The sequence below is a fragment of the Crocuta crocuta genome, unplaced genomic scaffold (genome assembly GCF_008692635.1).
Source record: "Crocuta crocuta isolate KB4526 unplaced genomic scaffold, BGI_CrCroc_1.0 scaffold443, whole genome shotgun sequence".
Lineage (NCBI taxonomy): Eukaryota > Metazoa > Chordata > Mammalia > Carnivora > Hyaenidae > Crocuta > Crocuta crocuta.
The window spans coordinates 1,526,406-1,543,904 of record NW_027529446.1 but is presented as its reverse complement, the minus strand read 5'-3'; the positions used below and the strand labels follow the sequence as shown (position 1 = coordinate 1,543,904).

The 17,499-nt window shown below is 54.8% G+C and overlaps 1 protein-coding gene across 1 annotated transcript in view; it reads right to left on the bottom strand.

The window, feature by feature from the left end:
• Window positions 1–17,499, bottom strand: part of TMPRSS9 (transmembrane serine protease 9) — a 27,864-nt gene that overhangs the window by 5,697 nt on the left and 4,668 nt on the right. The window contains exons 3-13 of the mRNA XM_077760681.1: window positions 15,365–15,432; window positions 15,077–15,256; window positions 14,172–14,209; window positions 12,753–12,866; window positions 10,386–10,557; window positions 7,788–8,062; window positions 5,706–5,842; window positions 4,780–5,092; window positions 4,445–4,616; window positions 3,701–3,972; window positions 3,018–3,154 (exon numbers count right to left, since the gene is read on the bottom strand). Of these exons, the coding sequence (XP_077616807.1) occupies window positions 3,018–3,154; window positions 3,701–3,972; window positions 4,445–4,616; window positions 4,780–5,092; window positions 5,706–5,842; window positions 7,788–8,062; window positions 10,386–10,557; window positions 12,753–12,866; window positions 14,172–14,209; window positions 15,077–15,256; window positions 15,365–15,432 (1,878 nt within the window). The remainder of the gene's footprint in view (window positions 1–3,017; window positions 3,155–3,700; window positions 3,973–4,444; window positions 4,617–4,779; window positions 5,093–5,705; window positions 5,843–7,787; window positions 8,063–10,385; window positions 10,558–12,752; window positions 12,867–14,171; window positions 14,210–15,076; window positions 15,257–15,364; window positions 15,433–17,499) is intronic.

The following is a 17,499-nucleotide window of genomic DNA, read 5'->3' as shown; positions in this document are numbered from 1 at the left end:
GGGGGGGGGGGGGTGTGTGAAGAGCTGGCTATGACCCTGCAGCGCCTTCTCTGCGGGGGGCACTGCCTGGCCCTCCTGCCCTCCAGGCGGCTGAGACCATCGAGCAGGAGACACTGCACACTGCAGGGGGCGGGCGCTCCAGAGACCTGGCTTCAGACCTTGTGTGACCTTGATTAAGTCACTTCTCCCTGAACTTCAGTTCTTCCTGCTTTTGTTTTTGAGATGTAAAAAAAGAAAACAACAAAAAAGGCAGAAACCCTTAAAAAAATAACCACTGTGGGTAGTCCCACCGAGAGTCAGTCACTGCTCATTAGCCGCTGCCCTTTTTACTATAGGTTTCGGAAAAATTACACCAATAACATATTGCTCTTCCTTTAAAGAAAAGTTTTTTTGTTTATTTTTGAGAGAGGGAGAGAGAGTGGGAAAGGGACAGAGGGAGACAGAGAATCCCAAGCAGGCTCCATGTAGTCAGCACAGAGCCCGACATGGGGCTCCGACTCACGAACGAGGAGATCATGACCTGAGCTCAAATCAAGAGTCAGAGGCTCAATGGACTGAGCCAGCCAGGCACCCCCATTCAGAATTTACAATAAAGCTTGGGCCACACAGCAGACTGTTTCTCCCAAAGGGGGCCGGAGCCTCTCATCCCACGTGTGCTCTTTGAACACAGAGATCCTGACACTCCTCCCACTGGGGGGGGGAGGGTGTCTGCCTCTGCACGTGAACCTGGGCACACCTTCATGACTGCCTTCGCCCCCACACTTTGGGGACAGTGATGCCACGTGACTTCTTAAGCACGGCCATCAAAATGCCATGTGCTGCCACCTTCTCCTCTGAATGACCTGCTCTTGGGAACCAGCCACCACGTGTCAAGGAGGCGAGGAGGAGCCCGGACAGAGTCCACATGGAGAGGCCACATGTAGGATGTAGCTGAGACCCCAGGCAACAACTGGCCTTAGACGTGCAGGTTGAAACGCCTTCAGAATCTTCTGGCACACCAGCCTCTGAGCCTTCCCAGAGGGGCCCGCAGACACCGTGTGGAGCACACAAGCCGGCCCCACTGGGCCCCACCGGAATTTCCAACCCACAAAATCTATGATCAGAAGAAACTGGGTCTCACAGCACCAAGCTTGGGGGGGGTTGTTAAGCGGCAGCAGGGACTGACACAGCCCCGCCTCTGGTCCTGGGGCCCCATCTCCCCAGAAGTGAACACATTAGGAGTTTGGTGCATCCCACTATGCTTTTACGTTTATTTGTAGTTTTAGAAAATATGTAGTGCTGGCCCTTTCTGCTGGGGCCAGCAGGCGGAATCCGTCCCCGCTGAGCCCTTACCAAAGTGCAGATTCAGAAGCCCAATAAATGACTAAGTCACTAAGCTTTGAGCTGATTGTTTACGCAAAAGTAGAAGCCATCAACACTCTATTGTCCCCAGCGGTACACACATTCCTGAGTCTTCCTTATCAAGATTATCCTGCCTGGTCACATACCATTACTTTGCCCTCCGGCATGAATTTAAAACCAGCTTGCCAAGTCATATGGTGAAATGCTATTGGAATTTTGCAGGAACTGCAATGACCTATAGGAAAAAATGGAGGGAGAGAAAGAGATCTTCATACTATTGTCTTCCCATCCATGAATATGGTATATTTTTCCATTCATTCAGGCCTTTTAATTTTCTTCAGAGTTTAATAATTTTCTCCATGAAAACCTTGAACACCTTCTAGAGTTTACTTCTAGACACCAGACAGGTTTTGTTCCCACTGTCAGTGGGATCACTTTTTCTCTGACGCTGATTTTTGCTGGGAAAAGAAATGTTCTGGACTTTGTAGGATGATCTCAAATCAAGCCATATTTGCTCAACTCATGAATCTTCATAGTTTACTTGGTTCTGTGTGGTTTTAGGGTTTTTTTTTTTTGTAGACAGTCATGTTACTGCATATTACATTCTTTATCTATTTTATAAATCCCCATACTTTTCTTTTTTTGTGACTTTCTGCATTAATCCAGATGTCCTTGGCAATGGCAGGCAGCCTTGTGTGTGCTGGAAGGCTTGTTTCACCACCGACCATGCTGTCTGCTGTAGGTTTCTGTTATCTATCTTCCATAGGGCTAGAATTTTTTTTATTGTAATTACGAATGGTTGTTAAAAATTATCAGATGCCTTTTTCTGTGGTTTTGGAGATGATGCCCTTTCTCCCCTTTGGTCCACTAATGTAATGATTGGTGTTACTTGGATTCTCCTGTGTCAGGGCTAGACTTTATGAGATAAACTCACTGTGGTTGTGATTTATTTTCCTTTTAACACGTTATTAGATTTAGTCTAATATTTTATTAAGAGTTTTGCAATGATGTTTCTTTTTTCTTTAAAGATTTCTTAGAATGTTGAGAGAGACAGACATGGTGGGGGGAGGAGAGAGAGGAGTAGAAAAAGAAAGAGAGGGAGAAGGGGAGGGGGGGGGAGAGAGAGAGAGAGAGAGAGAGAGAGAATCCCAAGCAGACTCTGTACTGTCAGTGCAAAGCCCAACATGGGGCTTGATCTTACAAACCGTGAGATCATGACCTGAGCCAAAATAAATTCAGATATTTAACCAACTGAACCACCCAGGCACCCCGCATTGAAATTTCCAAGTAAGTCTGGTCCATACACTTTCCCACCTGTGTGTTTCTCTGGCTTTCACAGCACGGTGATGGAGCCAGGTCTCCCCGATGATGGATCACGCACACGCTGGTTGCTCACCAGCTACCCTACTGGACAGTGCGGTCACATGTGTCTTAGCTTGTGATTAGCTTTTTCCCCACTGAACATATGCTGCACATTTTTCAGTCGGTGTGTCTGTATTTTCACACGCACCCACCATACACTTTTGAACCGCAGCCTCATATTCTGCTTGGAAATACGATCATTTCTCGAAACCACACATTTAAAGGCATTCGGGTTCCTCTGCTCACCCTGTTGCACTGAAAATTCTTTCCCTCCTGTCTCTGCGAACACTTCAGGCGGCCCTCTGGATGCTCACCTGGCAGGAGTCCACTTTGCCCTCCAGGAAGCCGGCACAGAGCATCCTGTCCGTGAGGGAGAAGTTGTAGAGCGCACTGCACGCCTTCTGGTCTATGATGCCCACAGACGCTCTCTGTAGAATGTCAGGCTTGGTGGCTGCCAGGGAGAGAAGACCCCGCACAAGGTCACTTACAGAGCGATTCTTGTTCCACATCTGCTCCCACCGCAGCAGCACCCACCTCCCTGCCTACAGATGACGACCCACAGCCACATGGATTCGTAGTCACATAGTGAGGAGGCAGATGCCACACCCCACTCAGTGACCTAGAATCTCACCACGGTCCCCAGGCAGATTTCCTGGCGCCCTGGGTGACCTGCAGGGAGACCTCTCTCAGGTTCCAAAGCAGTACTAACTCTTGGGGGTCCCTGAAGGGCACAGCACAAGGGTCTCCGAACTTTTCTACCAAGGGCCACAGAGTACATAGTCATGGCTTTACGGGCCGACAGTCTGTTGGGACAACTGAGCTCTGCCCTTGTAGCAGGAAAGTCCCTCAGAGACGGTCTGTAAATGAACGGGTGGGCGAGGCGCCAATAAACTTTATGAAGCAGCCGCACCATCCGTGTGCCGGAGCCTGTGATCCTGGGGGAAGGGGGGGGCGTGATCTGCAGGTGTGGGACCGTAGAGCCTGGTGGGGAGCTCACCATTTCCCTCCTGTGTGTTACCCCACCCGGAGATCATGCACTTCCGGCCCACAGGGAACTTCTGGATGGCCAGGGGCAGGCAGACGGGCTGGATATACTTGTTGAAATCCAGGGGCCCGGCCAGCTCCAGCACGGCCACGTCGAAGTCCAGGATGCTGGGGTTGTACTGGGGGTGCAGCACTGCCCGCTTCAGCCCCATCTTCACCGGGTTTCCGCCGACGCCCGTGAGGGACGTGGTGCCCAGGTGGGCCCGCACCAGCTCCACCTTCGTGCTGCTGACAAGGGGCCGCTCAGACACCCTGCTGCCCCCAGGACGCCAGGCAGAGCTGCGGGGCCCGGGGTCTGGGGAGGGGCACCAGGAGGGTGGAGGGGCCACACGGCTGTTCCCCAAAAGTGGTCCCAGGCTGGGGGCCCACGGACAAGGCAGGGAGCCCCTGCGGGCTTATCTCCTCTGCCTAGAACACAAGAGGCCCCTGGTGCCCCGTGACTGACAGACTAACCATGGGCAGAGGGGAAGACGCCCCCACTTGTCCCCCAGAGACCAGCCCAGCAGAATCCTCCCCCCAGAAGCTGCAGCCCAGGTGGGGCCCGAGATGCCTCCCCAGAACCCCCACTTCTCCCGCCTGTTCCCTCTCTGGTCGCAGCTGGACAGACAGCCGTTCTCCAGCCCTTCGAGGGGTGGGGGCATCTGGTGACTGAGGGTGGGGGGCGCTGCGCAGGCCTCAGGGCTGGGGTGGGTCTTACTGGTTGAAGCAGTGGGCGGCCGACAGCAGCCAGCGGTCCCCCACCACGGTGGCGCCGCAGAAGTGCCGGGAGCCCTCCTTCAGGCTGACCTGCCAGGGCACCTCCCCAGACGCGGCTCCGAGCCCGCCCACGATCCGAGTGGGCTTCTCCATGGCGGGCCTGGCCCCGCATTCTGTGGGGAACAGGAGAGAAGGGCCCAGTGTCCACTGCTGGGAGCCGGGCCTCGGACGGAAGGCAGCGCCTCTCCTTCCCACAGGGAGCTACCCAGCGCCGGTACCACTCTGTCCCACCCTGTGGGGGCGCACGCCTGCCCTCCCTGCACCCCCAGAAAGCACCTTGTGCCTTAGAGCTGGTGACTGAGCCGGGAGGCGCAGCGCTGGGGCCCGACGTGGGCCCGGTGGGGGTGTGGACCGCCAGGCTCTCAGGACTGGTGGGCCGGGCTGTGCTGGCGGTGGTGGGGGCCGTCGTGGGGACCAGAGGCCGGCCCGCCGCGGTGATGGCCTCCAGGATCCAGTCACGCAGCCTGGTCACTCGGGCGTAGACACCAGGGCGCCGGGCTTCTGCACAACCTATCCCCCAGCTCACGATGCCGGCCAGGAAGAACCTGCCGGAGGGCTCTTCGCAGACTAGGGGGCCTCCTGAGTCGCCCTGGGGGACAGAGGTACGCCTTCAGGAGGAGTCAGGGCCGCCCTGGCTGCAGCCACTCCTAATCCCAGGGCCACAGACTCAGAGGAGTCCCCCCTCCCCATGGGCTCCTGGAGCAAAGTGCGCTGGTGGCTGCACCTTTAGCCTCCGTAAAAACACAGCAGGACAGCTGGGCTGTGGGGTCTCCACGGTCTCTCTCGGTTCAGCCTCTGGCAGCTCAAACCCCAGCGCAATGCCCTGGTCTTTCACTGGTGGCTGCATTTCCCGAAGGGCCTGGTTCTGTCTGCTCACCCTTTTCTTTCTGAAAACTCCCAGCTCACCTGGACTCTCACGTTCCCAAGCACATGCTCTCTGCCACCATTTCCTCAGTGCTGCTGTGGCACCCAGTGCAGGTAGCGGCCTCTCCCCCTCCCCCACCCAGCAGGCTTCAGAAATGAGACCAAAGCCATAAAGGAAAAAGGAGATCCAGTGCTAAAAGTCAGGCAGGAAAGTCTTGTGGCAGACCGGAAACTGAGCACCCCCTCTCCCGGGGCAGAAACCTGGGGGCCTCAAGCAGGTGGGGGGGTGTCTGAGGACTCCAGACTTGTCCCCAGGCCCCGAGAGCTGGGGGGCTCACCTGGCAGGAATCCACCTTCCCGTCCAGGTAGCCGGCACACACCATCCTGTCTGTGAGCGAGTGGCCATACAGGCTGGCACACAGGCCCTGGTCCAGCAGCTCCACGGTGGCTTTCTGCAGCATTTCCGGCTTGACCACTGCCCGGGACAGAGAGAGACCATGTCAGGATGAGGATGTCCGGGCCACGGGCAGCCATCCCGAGCCGGGAGGCTGTGGGACGTGTCTGCTCTGGCCCTCGGTGTCCCCAGCTGGAGGGGGACCTGTTGCGGCAGCCAGCTCAGAAACAAGCAGAGAACATACTCTGCAAATGGCCACCGATAACCTTCTTGGCCCAGACAACAAAGAGGCATCAAAGCTGCCACCCAGGACTGGGCTCCTTCCTCATTTCCCTCCTAAAAGCTGCTCGGCCCTGAGCCTCCCCTTACCTGCTCCCGCTGTTCGTCCTGCCCTGCTCTGCCGAAGTCTTTTCTTAGCCTGCAGCCAGGACCGCCTTGGCTACAGATTATGTTGCCCTTCTCAAATCCCCCAGGGTGAGCCCCCCGCTCAAGTTAAAAGTCCAAGCCTGGACCGCCGACCCCAGGGCCTTTATGCATCCTGTCCCAGCTGCCTGGAACGCTGAATCTGCTTGCCTCCCTCCTTCGCCCCTTCCTCGAGAAGCCCCTCCTGGCTACCCAATCAAAGCCTGCAGCCCCCTCCCCACCCAGCCTCACCCTCTGCTGCACTCACCACCCCGTCATCCTCACCACCTACGTCCTTCCAGGGCCGTGCTGTCCAGGCCAGCAGCCACTGGCTACGTGTGACTATTTAAATGTAGACCTAAATGTGTTAAGATGCAATAAAACGTAAAAACTCAGTTTCCCAGCCACACGGCCATGGCCACCTTGCAGGAACTGCTGGCTCCCACAGCAGGTGACACAAACATAGGGCACATCCCGCACCCCCCAAGGGAAGCGCTTCTAACAGTGCTCGTCTGGGAGCCGCCGGTGGGGAGGCTGTCTGCTCTGCCTCCTGCCCCGTCCCTGGACCCGTGGTCGGCGAACGGGGGAGGCTGACGTGTTTATGGATTGGGTTTATTCCTCTCCATCTTCCCTCCTAATTTGGTCTGTGTGGAAAATACCCTTTTCCTTTTCAGAAGGTGTAAAATCATATAGGATTTTTCTTTTCTTTCGTATCAGGCAGGCACAGAGCTGAGAAACCCCAAACCACAGGCTGTGGCCCTGCCAGGGAGGTCAGCTGTGGTTGGTCCCTAGGGCTCCCCCACTTCCATGCACGGCCACTGAGCCAGCCTGTGGCCAGTGCTACTGTGTTGAACAGTTTGCTCTAGAATGTTCTAGGTCAGCGCCATCCAATAGGACTTCCCACAATGATGGGAACTCTCCCTGTGGGGACAACGTCCTGTCCGAATGCTTTATTTAGCTCACCCTCCGGGTAGGGGCTGAGGCATCACTTTCAGGTCCTTCCTGAAGCCGCCCCAACCCCAATTCCTTTTCTCTGCAACATCCTGTGGGTTTCCGTCCAGCACTTTCTACCATCAGATTACGGTGGATTCTCACCCCTCCTCGGAGACAGTTCTGTTCCCTAAAGTCGCCACAAACCCTGACTCAGCATCTATGAAGCACGGCTTGGTGGGGGGCGGGCGGCAGAGAGCAGATTCCTAGGAGCCTCTGTTCTCAAGTATCCTCAAGGGATCAGCACGAGACTTACAGCGTGTGTACTTCTCCGCACACGCACCTCGCTGAGTTTAGGCCCAGAAGCTCGCCCAGAAATCAGCTCAAAACCCCAGCCTGCCCGCTCGGGACACGGGCCGGTGCACCGTCTCTGCACCAGGGGCATCTTAGCAATCACCCACCTAAGAGCACACGTTTTGTGCGTTAAGAGCACAAAAATGCACAAAACGTGGCAGTAAATCCACCACTGGAAGGACCTCCATTTCTGGCCTGAGCTGAAACTGCAGGGCACCTACGCAATGACACACAACCATCCGGAGCATCCATCTGGGGCACACACACACACACCCCCACCCCCCCGCACGCACAGGCCGACAGGACCCCAGCTGCGGGAGGAGGAGGGCGGACGACTTACGGAAGTCCTCCTTGAGGTAGCCCCAGCCGGAGATGAGGCACTTCCTGCGCGGCGGGAAGACGTGCGAGGCGGCGGGCAGGCACACGGGCTGGACGTGCCTGCCGAAGGCCAGGGGGCCGTCCAGCTCCAGCACCGCTACGTCGAAGTCGGCCGTGTCCGGGTTGTACAGGGGGTGCAGGGCGATGCGGGCCACGCGCATGCGCACCGTGCTGGCCTCCGCGCCGCTGAGGTGGGTGGTGCCCGCGTAGGCCACCCACTCCGTCGGGTCTTGGAATCTGTGGGGCAGAGAAGCCACAGCTCCGGGGCCCACCCAGCGTGGACAGGCAGCGGGGGGCGGCGAGGGGGGCACCCGTCCTGGGAGCAGGGTGCACCCTGAAACTCCATCGTCATGGAACACTGTCGAAAACGGAAATGGGTGCAGAAGAACCCGTTCCGTGCCAATTTTCAACATTCAACCCGAAGACAGATCTGGGTGCAGAATGTTGGGGTGGGGGGGCTGGGGGTCAAAGNGCCACACGCAGAACGTCCAAATGAATGCTGAACCCACGACGAACACAGGATCTGACCCCCGGGCCCGCTCCCCTCCCCTCCGCGCCCTCCCTGAGCCCCGCCCTGGTCAGAGCTGGTCTGCGTTTCTGAACTGGATATTCCGTTCAGTGTGGATTTTGGGGTTTGCATTTTTAAATATTTTTGCAACATGACAGGAAGATGGTATTACTTGTCATAATGACTGTTCTGGGTGACCCCTTACACTTTGCTCCCCCCAAGAGTGCCTCGCTCTCCTCTCCCTGTGGCGGGTGTTCCTCGTGGGGCCTGTACCAGGTCAGTGGAACAACACGCTTCCCCGCAGAAGCAGGGACAAGGCTCGGCTCTGTCTCACAAAGCCCAACCTCCCCTCCCCTGCCCGCTCTCTGTACCTTTACAGAACCATTCTGCTAGGCTCAAGGCCAAAACTCTTACTGCCTTAAAAATGGTTCAAATGGTAAGGCTTACATTATATATACGTCTTCTTGGAATAAGAACGAAAACACAAAGACAGCTTTGACAGACCCTCGGGACGAGTGGGGGGAGGGGATGAGGACTGGCGCTGGATGCCAGCATGCGGCAGTGTGACAGTACTGCGGGCGAGTGTTCCTCGTTCATACAGATGTGCAGCAGGGTCGGGGGGACGCATCGCGCTCAGAGGGGAGAACGCTGAATGGCTTGGCAGGAAAAGACACACAGCCGGGTGTGGGGTAAAAGCACAGCAGGAGCGATGGCTACCACATGCTGAAATCAAGTGAGAGCGCACGGCTGTCTGTTGTACCGTTTTCTTGTCTTTTCCATCTGTTTAACTAATCCTGTGATAAAATACGGCAGCACAAAACGGATGGGAACATCGCCACCCCTGCTGTCCTGAGCTGTGACTGTCCTGGCATCCACCCCCAGGGCTGGCAGCTCCTGAGGCTGACAGCAGGCTGCCCGGGGGGTACTGAGCCGTCTGTCCAGACTGCCCTGTCCTCCCCGCCAGGTCTCTGCAGACTGCAGCAACCAAACAGCAATGCCTGGCACAGAGGTTTCTAGAACCTTCTCCCACCTTTGAACAGCTCCATTCTGCCTGGCCACTCTGGTTTGTTGAAGATTCTGACCATTCTCAACAACAAGCAACAATCTGGTTCAATAACAGGCAAAGGGTTCAAACACATTTCTCTAAAGACGACACACAGCTGGGCAACAAGCCCTGAGAGGCGCTCCATATCACGCGCCATCAGGGAGCGCCGGTCACAGGCATGGTCAGACGGCACGTCACAGCCACTGCGGTGGCTCAGATCAAAACGGCAGAAGAAGACATGTGCTGGGGAACATGTGGGGACACCAGAGTGTCCACGTGACCAGCAGGGATGGAAAACTGTGCGGCGCTTCCTCAAAAGGCTGAAACGCACAATTACCAGATGACCCAGCAATCCCACTCCTGGTCTATATGCAGAGGACCTGGAAATGGGGATTCAAACTGTCCACCTGTGTCCACAGCAGCAGGACTCAGAACCACCGAGAGTTGATGAAAGTACCCGAGTGTCCCTCCAGGGATGAAGGACAGACACGATGCGTCCGTTCATACGCTGGGGTATCACCCAGCCCCAGGAAGGTCGGACGTCTCGCCACCTGCCACCATGAGGACCTGGAGGACACTGTGTACAGTGACAGAGGTCAGACACAGAACACGTCCTGTGTGACCCCACTCACGGGGTCCCTAGCGGAGTCCCGTCCACAGAGACAGAGAGTAGATGGTGGGAGCCGGGGCAGGGGGCAGGAGTCCATGTTCCATGGGGACAATGTCTCAGTTTGGGGCCATGGAAAGTTCTAGAGAGGGTTGGTGGGGGCGGCTGCACAGCAGTGTGAGCAATGCTACTACTGAATTTTGACGGTTAAGGCGGTAAATTCATGTTTTGTACATTTTACCACAATCTAAAAATAAGAACACGTTCAGATTCAACGACAAAGAGAAAAAGAAGGGAGGGGAGGGAGGGGAGACAAGAGAGCTCCAAGGGGCTGTGAGGGTCCCAGCAGAGGCGGGGCCCCGGGTGGGACGGAAGGCAGGACCAACGGGCACGGGCTCACCCGCTGAAGCAGTGGGCCGCAGACACCAGCCACCTGGCCCCGACGACGGCAGCCCCACAGAAGTGCTCCTTGTTTTCGCGAAGGCTGACTTGCCACGGGAACTCCCCCGGGGATGCTTCCATGCCGCCCACGATCCGGCCGGCTGCCTTCCAGCCAGGCTGCAGGCCACAGTCTGCAAGACACGGGTCACCCACCAGGGTGCTCAGGAGGCAGGGCCGTGACCAGGCTCCCCCCACATCTGCGCAGAACCTCTCATCCCCACCACCCTCTGGTTCAAGGACAAGCTCTAGGTCCCTTGTGCTTGGCTTTGGCAACTTTGGGGTCCCCCCGGCCCTCCCGCACCCCATCTCCAGCTGCCCCACAGGTCAAACGCCCACAGCTGCACACACCAGGCAGTGGCAGAGAATGTCTCTGCTGGGGCCCTTTCTCTGCCTCGAGCACAGGCGGCCTTCGAGCAACCTTCACTTTGCCATGTTACAAGTGTCATGGGGCTCATGGCCAAGGGGGAGGTCCAGGTGGGAACTCCACATTTTTGACTGGATTTATGGGCGTGCTGTGCTGACTCATAAAGCAAAGGGTCGCCCCCTCCCTTCCTCATGTTTCTAGCTGCCTGGAGGGCATTTTCCTCCTCACCCTCCCCCCCCACAGGCCCCTCCTGAGTCTCCACTTCAGCTCAAGTTGTCATGCAGCAAACAATGAACTGAGAAGAGCTGTCCAAACACTGCACATTTCAGAGAAAGTACTGCTGCCCTTGACCGCCTCCCGGGAGGAAACCTCTAAGCTCTTGGACTGTTGCTTAAGAGCAGCTTGATCTACCTGGGGAGTTGGGTCATCCAAAAAGTTCATGGTGACCTTAGGCTATGTGGTATCACCCTGACCTCTAGAGGGGCTGGAAACTAAGTTTTTTGGGCTGAGTTGTGTCCCCCGAAAAGACCAAGTTTTAACTCCCAGGACCTGTGAATGTGATTTATCTGGAAACAGGGTCTTCACAGATGATCACATTAAGCTGAAGTCACTAGTGAGGGCACTAAATCCAATGACCGGTGTGTACATAAAAGGGGAGATTTGGACAAAGCACGCGCACAGGGAGAATGCCGTGTGGACGTGACAGCAGAGATCTGGGTGACACTTCTAGAAGCCGAGCAGTGCTAGCCGTCCAACAAGCCCCAGAAGCCAGGAGAGGAGCAGGAGGCAGATTCTCCACCGCCAGCTCAGAAAGAACCAAACCTCCCCACTACCTTGCCTTGGCTTCCAGCCCCTGGATTGACAGGGACCGTCCCTGTTGTCCAGGCCACTGTTATCAGCAGCCCTGGGACTCTCCTACCTAAAGTGAGCCGTGCCGGTGCTACCTGCCTGTGTGGCCCAGGACACCAAGCCTCGGCGAGCTGCCACGGTTGGAAACCGTGTGTTCACGAGCTGGGACAGTCAGGCCAGCGCTGTCCTCGCGGCCACGCTGCGCAGCGGGGAGCTCGCCCCCACTCTGCCCCGCACGCATTTTCCTCTCATGACCTTTTCACCGGAAGGAGCTGAACCTTGCCCAGGACACCTTTCTGAGCTCTGTGAGTCCTTCCAGTGAGTCACTGACCCTGAGGGGGGCTTTGGGGACCCCTGACCACAGCTGCCAATTTCAGTGAGCCCCCACAGCTCCTCCTCCACATCCAGGTTCCACACACCACCAGCGTCTCCTCCCTCGTAGATTTTGCAAGTTTCAAAATTCTTACACATCCATCTTCTCACGGGTCGCCACGTCTCGGCTTCTTTGGTCCCCTTTTACGCCCAGTGAAGTTTTATTATACTTCTATGTAACGTTACAGGCTTGACACGTTTACTCTTTGTTGCCACTGATCACATGTGGGTTTTGTTTGCGTTTTATCTTCTAACCCGTGGTTACTTGCATAAAGCAAAGGATCGCTCTTGCACGGGTCAATGTTTCTCTTACTGTCCCCTCACTGTCGAACTTTCTCATTTTCGGGTTAGTCAATTTATGGATTCATTCACATAGCCGATCACACCCACTGTGAGTGACTGGTTTTCTCTCTTCCTTCCCACATTCTTACCCTGCTGCCTGGGCTAATGTTGCTAGAAAACGTTGGCTCCTCTTACAGCACCTCAAGTGTAAGGTCCCCTTGCTCGAATCCCAGTGCACAGAGGACAGAGTGCCAGCCCCTGGCATCCGAGGCTTACCACACTTCGGCAGGACCCATCTCGTCAGCCACTCTCACGCACGCCCCCTCCCTTCCTCTGCCCAGCTCCTGTGATGCCAAGCCCAGGTGCCATGTATAACGTGCGCAGTGGGCCAGACAGCGGGCCGGCAGCTGACCCTGGAGAGGGGACACGGCCCAGAGACTGGCCAGGCAAGGGACTGACCACAGTGGGCCTCATCAGATCTGTCGGAGCAGTCCACTCTGTCATCACACTCCGGGTTCACTTTGGTCACACACTGGCCGTTGCGGCATGAAAAGGTGTTCCCTGGGCAGTGACCTGAGGGCAGAAAAGAACCAAGTTCCTGACCCCCCGCCACAGCTCCCGACCGCAGCAAGATTCTGCTTGCCACTCAGAGCCTTCAGAGTTTCAGAATGTTTCAGAGCCCCAAATGTTTCAGAAATAATTTTCTCAGAACCAGTACAGAGACAGGACATGAGGATGTCAGTCACACAGAGGCCAGGGCCATCTAACAGAAATGCAGCCCACCATGTCTGCTTCCACATTTTTTTAAGTAGGACACAGGTGAAATTGAACTTTTCGGGGCACCTGGGTGGCTCGTCAGTTAAGCATCGACTTCAGCTCAGGTCATGATCACAGTTTGTGGGTTCAAGCCCCGCATCAGGCTCTGTGTGGACAGCTAGCTCAGAGCCTGGAGCTGCTTCAATTCTGGGTCTCCCTCTCTCTCTGCCCCTCCCCTGCTCACACTCTATCTTTTGCTCTCTCTAATATAAATAAAAAATTGAGGGGCGCCTGGGTGGCTTGGTCGGTTGACCGTCCGACTTTCGCTTAGGTCGTGATCTCGCGGTTCGTGGGTTCGGGCCCCGCGTCGGGCTCTGTGCTGACTGCTGGCTCGGAGCCTGGAGCCTGTTTCAGTCTGTGACTCCCTCTATCTCTGACCCTCCCCTGCTCACGCTTGTCTCTCTCTCTCTCTCCTAGAAATGGATGAAACATTAAAAAAAAAATAAAAATATAAAAAAAATAAATAAAAAAATAAAATAAAAAATTGAAAAATGTATTTTAAAAAAATTGAATTTTTCAAGTTGTGGTAAAGCATATATAACGTAAAGTTTACTACGTTAACCATCTTAAGTGTCCAGTACGCACGTGTGGCCCGACTGTTCTTGGCGAGGGTGTCCTGGGCACTGTGGGGACTGAGCAGCACTCCTGGCCCCACCCGCTCCTGACAACCAGATGTCCCTGGATACCCAGCATCCCGAGGGGCCAGGATCGCCCCCACCTGAGGATTCCACGTGGTACTCATTCTTTTTTCTTTTCCCAAACCGTTTGTTTGTGTTTTGTCTTTTGACAACAGATTTGTACCACTTTTCAAAAAACATCAGTAATGTTTTCTCTTACTCATGTTTGCCATGTGCACTTCAGCATCTCATCTTTGCATCCTGTGCTCACACAGGACAGTAAGTCCATGCCTGCTGGACCCCAGAGGGGGCCGTGCGCACAACTAGCCTTCCCCGCATTGGAGGGAGCCCTCTGTGTACTGAAGGAAGCCTTGGAGAACCTCTCTAGGCGACTCTGGAAGCTCTGCAGAGGGCAGGGAGCTCCGTGGGAGAGGGGAAGACATACCTGATTTTAGGTCTCTTTCTGTCAATGGCCCTTTCTGGCTTCCTGCAGTGAAACGGACAAGAGATAGGAGTTCATCCAGTGAGTTCTGTAGTTCTCTGAAAACATCGGGTTGCAAAGCAGAGAGCTGCACGGTCTACCACGGGAACCACTTAAATTCCAACTTAAATCAGTTAAGATGAAATCGAATGAAACATTCTGTTGCTCGGTCTCACTGGCTGCACGATGAGCGCTCAAGAGCCACATGGGGCAGGTGGTCACCACAGTGGACTGTGGAGGCACGAGACCAAGGAAGAGTTCAATTAGCTCTTGAGGTTCCCAAGACTCAATCAGCATGTCAGGGTTGGTGGGCAAGGACCATAAACGTCCAGTAGGAACTGGACAAGGTCAAGGCAGGCAATCTTTAACCTGATGACAGACTGAACTCATCTCTGGCTCTCCGACCATGATGCACTGCACCATCAGATTTTATGGGACGTTTTTGGTTCATGATACAGAATCTGTATCATCAGATTTTAGGGCATGGCATTTACTCTTATTTCTATACCAGGGTTGGCAAAAAATGGCTGCGGGCCAAATGCGGCCCACCATTTGATCATCCAAATAAAGTTTTATCAACACACAGCTGAGCCCATTTGTTTATGAATTGTCTTTTACTCTCATGGGACAACAGCAGAGTTGAGTGGCCTCAACAGAGACCCAATGGGCTGCAAAGACAAAAAAAGTTACACTCTGGCCACTGGCAGGTTGCCATCACCTGGTCTCTACCATTGAGGGTTAAGCAATGTGCAGTATGTTTTCTTTTCAGGGGAGGGAGCAGCTGTTGAAAACCTAAAGTTTAACGCAACGTTCAGCTGCCGCCTCTCCCACAGCCTCCTCCTGATGTCTTCTGGGGCCTAACAGCCTACTTGCCTGTGAGCTGAGCCGACATGATGGTGCCGTGGGCAGCAAGGGGGATGCCGCGCCCCTGCAGCCTCGCTCTCAGTCCCTGCTGCAACAGCTCCTCCTCCAGGCCCAGGCTCAGTGACTGCAAGGCTTGCAGCAGGAAGTGCAGCCGGAAATGCACGAAGACGCTGGAATTCCCATCCCTGCAGGGAGGAGAGAAGCCGTTTGGGAGGGAGGGCTCCTGCTGGAATCTTCTGGAACCTCTTGGGTGTCCACTGGGTTCCTTTGCCTGAAAGGGGGCCCTGACCCACCTGTAACTTAGCACGGTGCAGCCCACACAGCTGGCCTCCAGCTCTGTCTCCCGAAAGCTGCTTACAAACTGCAACAGAAACCACAGCAGCACGCGCTGAGGCCCAGGCTGGGCGGCCGTCCCATGGGGACCCGCTGTGAACACGAGGAGTTGGAGAGGGCACGGAATGCGCCTCCTCTTACACTCAAGTCCACATGGCAGGCACAGAGCCGTGTGCAGGACAGGGAAAAGGCACTTGGAAGTTATTCGGACAAAAGTACTGCCCCATCAGCAGATGGATGGATAAATGGGCCCATCTGCACGGACAGGAGTGAGGCGTGGACACAAGCTGCCCAGGGGACAGCCCCTCAACACACAACGCTCAGAGCAGGAACCAGATGCAAGAGTGTGATTCCACATATGTGAAACATCCAGAGCAGACACACCCACAGACAAGGGCTTCACGGGTATGGGAGGCTGGGGAGGGACAGCNAGTGAGGCGTGGACACAAGCTGCCCAGGGGACAGCCCCTCAACACACAACGCTCAGAGCAGGAACCAGATGCAAGAGTGTGATTCCACATATGTGAAACATCCAGAGCAGACACACCCACAGACAAGAAAGGGCTTCACGGGTATGGGAGGCTGGGGAGGGACAGTTAATGGGGATAGGGTTGCTTTGGGGTGATGGAATGTTCTGGAACTAGACAGAGGTGATGGTTGCACAGTTTTGTGAATATACTAAACACCCCCGACTATTTACTTTAAAAATGATTAATTATATTTTACATGAATTTTTACATTAAAATAAACTCTGCTTTGTGTAAACAGATGCTATTAGGAACTTGCTTTTCCTTCGTGTACTGTTACGGTGGCCACGATCCACTCTCTCTGGTTTCGCACTGAAGGGCCCTCGTCCTGGGACTGGGCTGGGTGTTACTCCGGGTGCTGACCCCAGCAGCACCAAGGCTGGGATCCGGAGAGTCCCCTGGCCCGGCACGTGACCTGCATCTGGGGCCACCAGATGTCCCCGGCTCCCCACTCTCTCGGTGGAGTTGCTAACGGCGTCTCTGTCCATGGTCAGTGTCCTGAGGCCGCACTGTGCCTGCTCCTGACGCACAGGACACGCACGTCTCCCTCCTAAAGCTCCCTTTAACCTGCTTCTCTTTTGTCCACTCTCCGAGTCCACGTCCCCCTTGCCCACATTCAACCTGCACTGGCTCACAGGACAGCACACAAACCTGGGAAATGTTCTAACCTGCCCTGTCCCACACGGCAGCCACGGGTCACACGTGGCTACTGAGCATCTGACACGTGGCTGGTGCTACAGAGGGACTGGCTTTTACATTTTAGTAAATTCACACTTAAGAGTTTAAAACAGATACTCTGCACAGTTACCAGAAAACTCTTAGGTACATTTGAGGCAACTTCGGTATGTAAATTTATGGAATCTACACAAGGCTCAAGTATTTCTGATGAAGATTTAGTAGCCACATTGAGATGTGAGTGTAAAACACACACCAGGTTTTTTCTTTTCCTCAACAGCTAGAAAAATTTAAATCATGCACGAGGCTTGTGTTGTGCTTCTGGACAGAGCTTTAGGGTGTGGGACTGAGATCAGCAAGCTAACACCCACGGGCCAAAGTCAAGTCATCACCTGTTTTTATACAGTTCACAAAGTAAAAATGATTTTTACATTTTTAAATGGTTGGAAAAAATCAAGAGAGAAATATTTCACAGTACATGAAGATTGTATGAAATGTTTGTTGGTGTCGCCAAATAAAGTTTTACTGGCACACCGCCACACCCACTAATTCACCTATCCTCTGTGGCACCTCTCCAGCTGCCTCAGGCCAAGTTTGGTAGTTGGGCCAGAGTGTCTGGCCCCAAAAGCCATAGGTCTTGCCTCTTTGACTAGAGGAGAAATGTGCTCACCCCTGGTCTGGATGGTGGGGATGCATCGCTGCCCCGGTTTTTCCCATGTCTTCTCACACAGCCTCCAGGCCACAGGTAGGCTGCTCTTCTCAAAACCTGAATTCTTACCTAGTGACCCTCCTGCTCTCTTACAATGAAATTTAACACATTTTCTTTAGTTGAGATATAATTCGCCCACCTCAACTTATCCTTTAAAAGTGGACAATGGGGCGGCTTTAGTGCA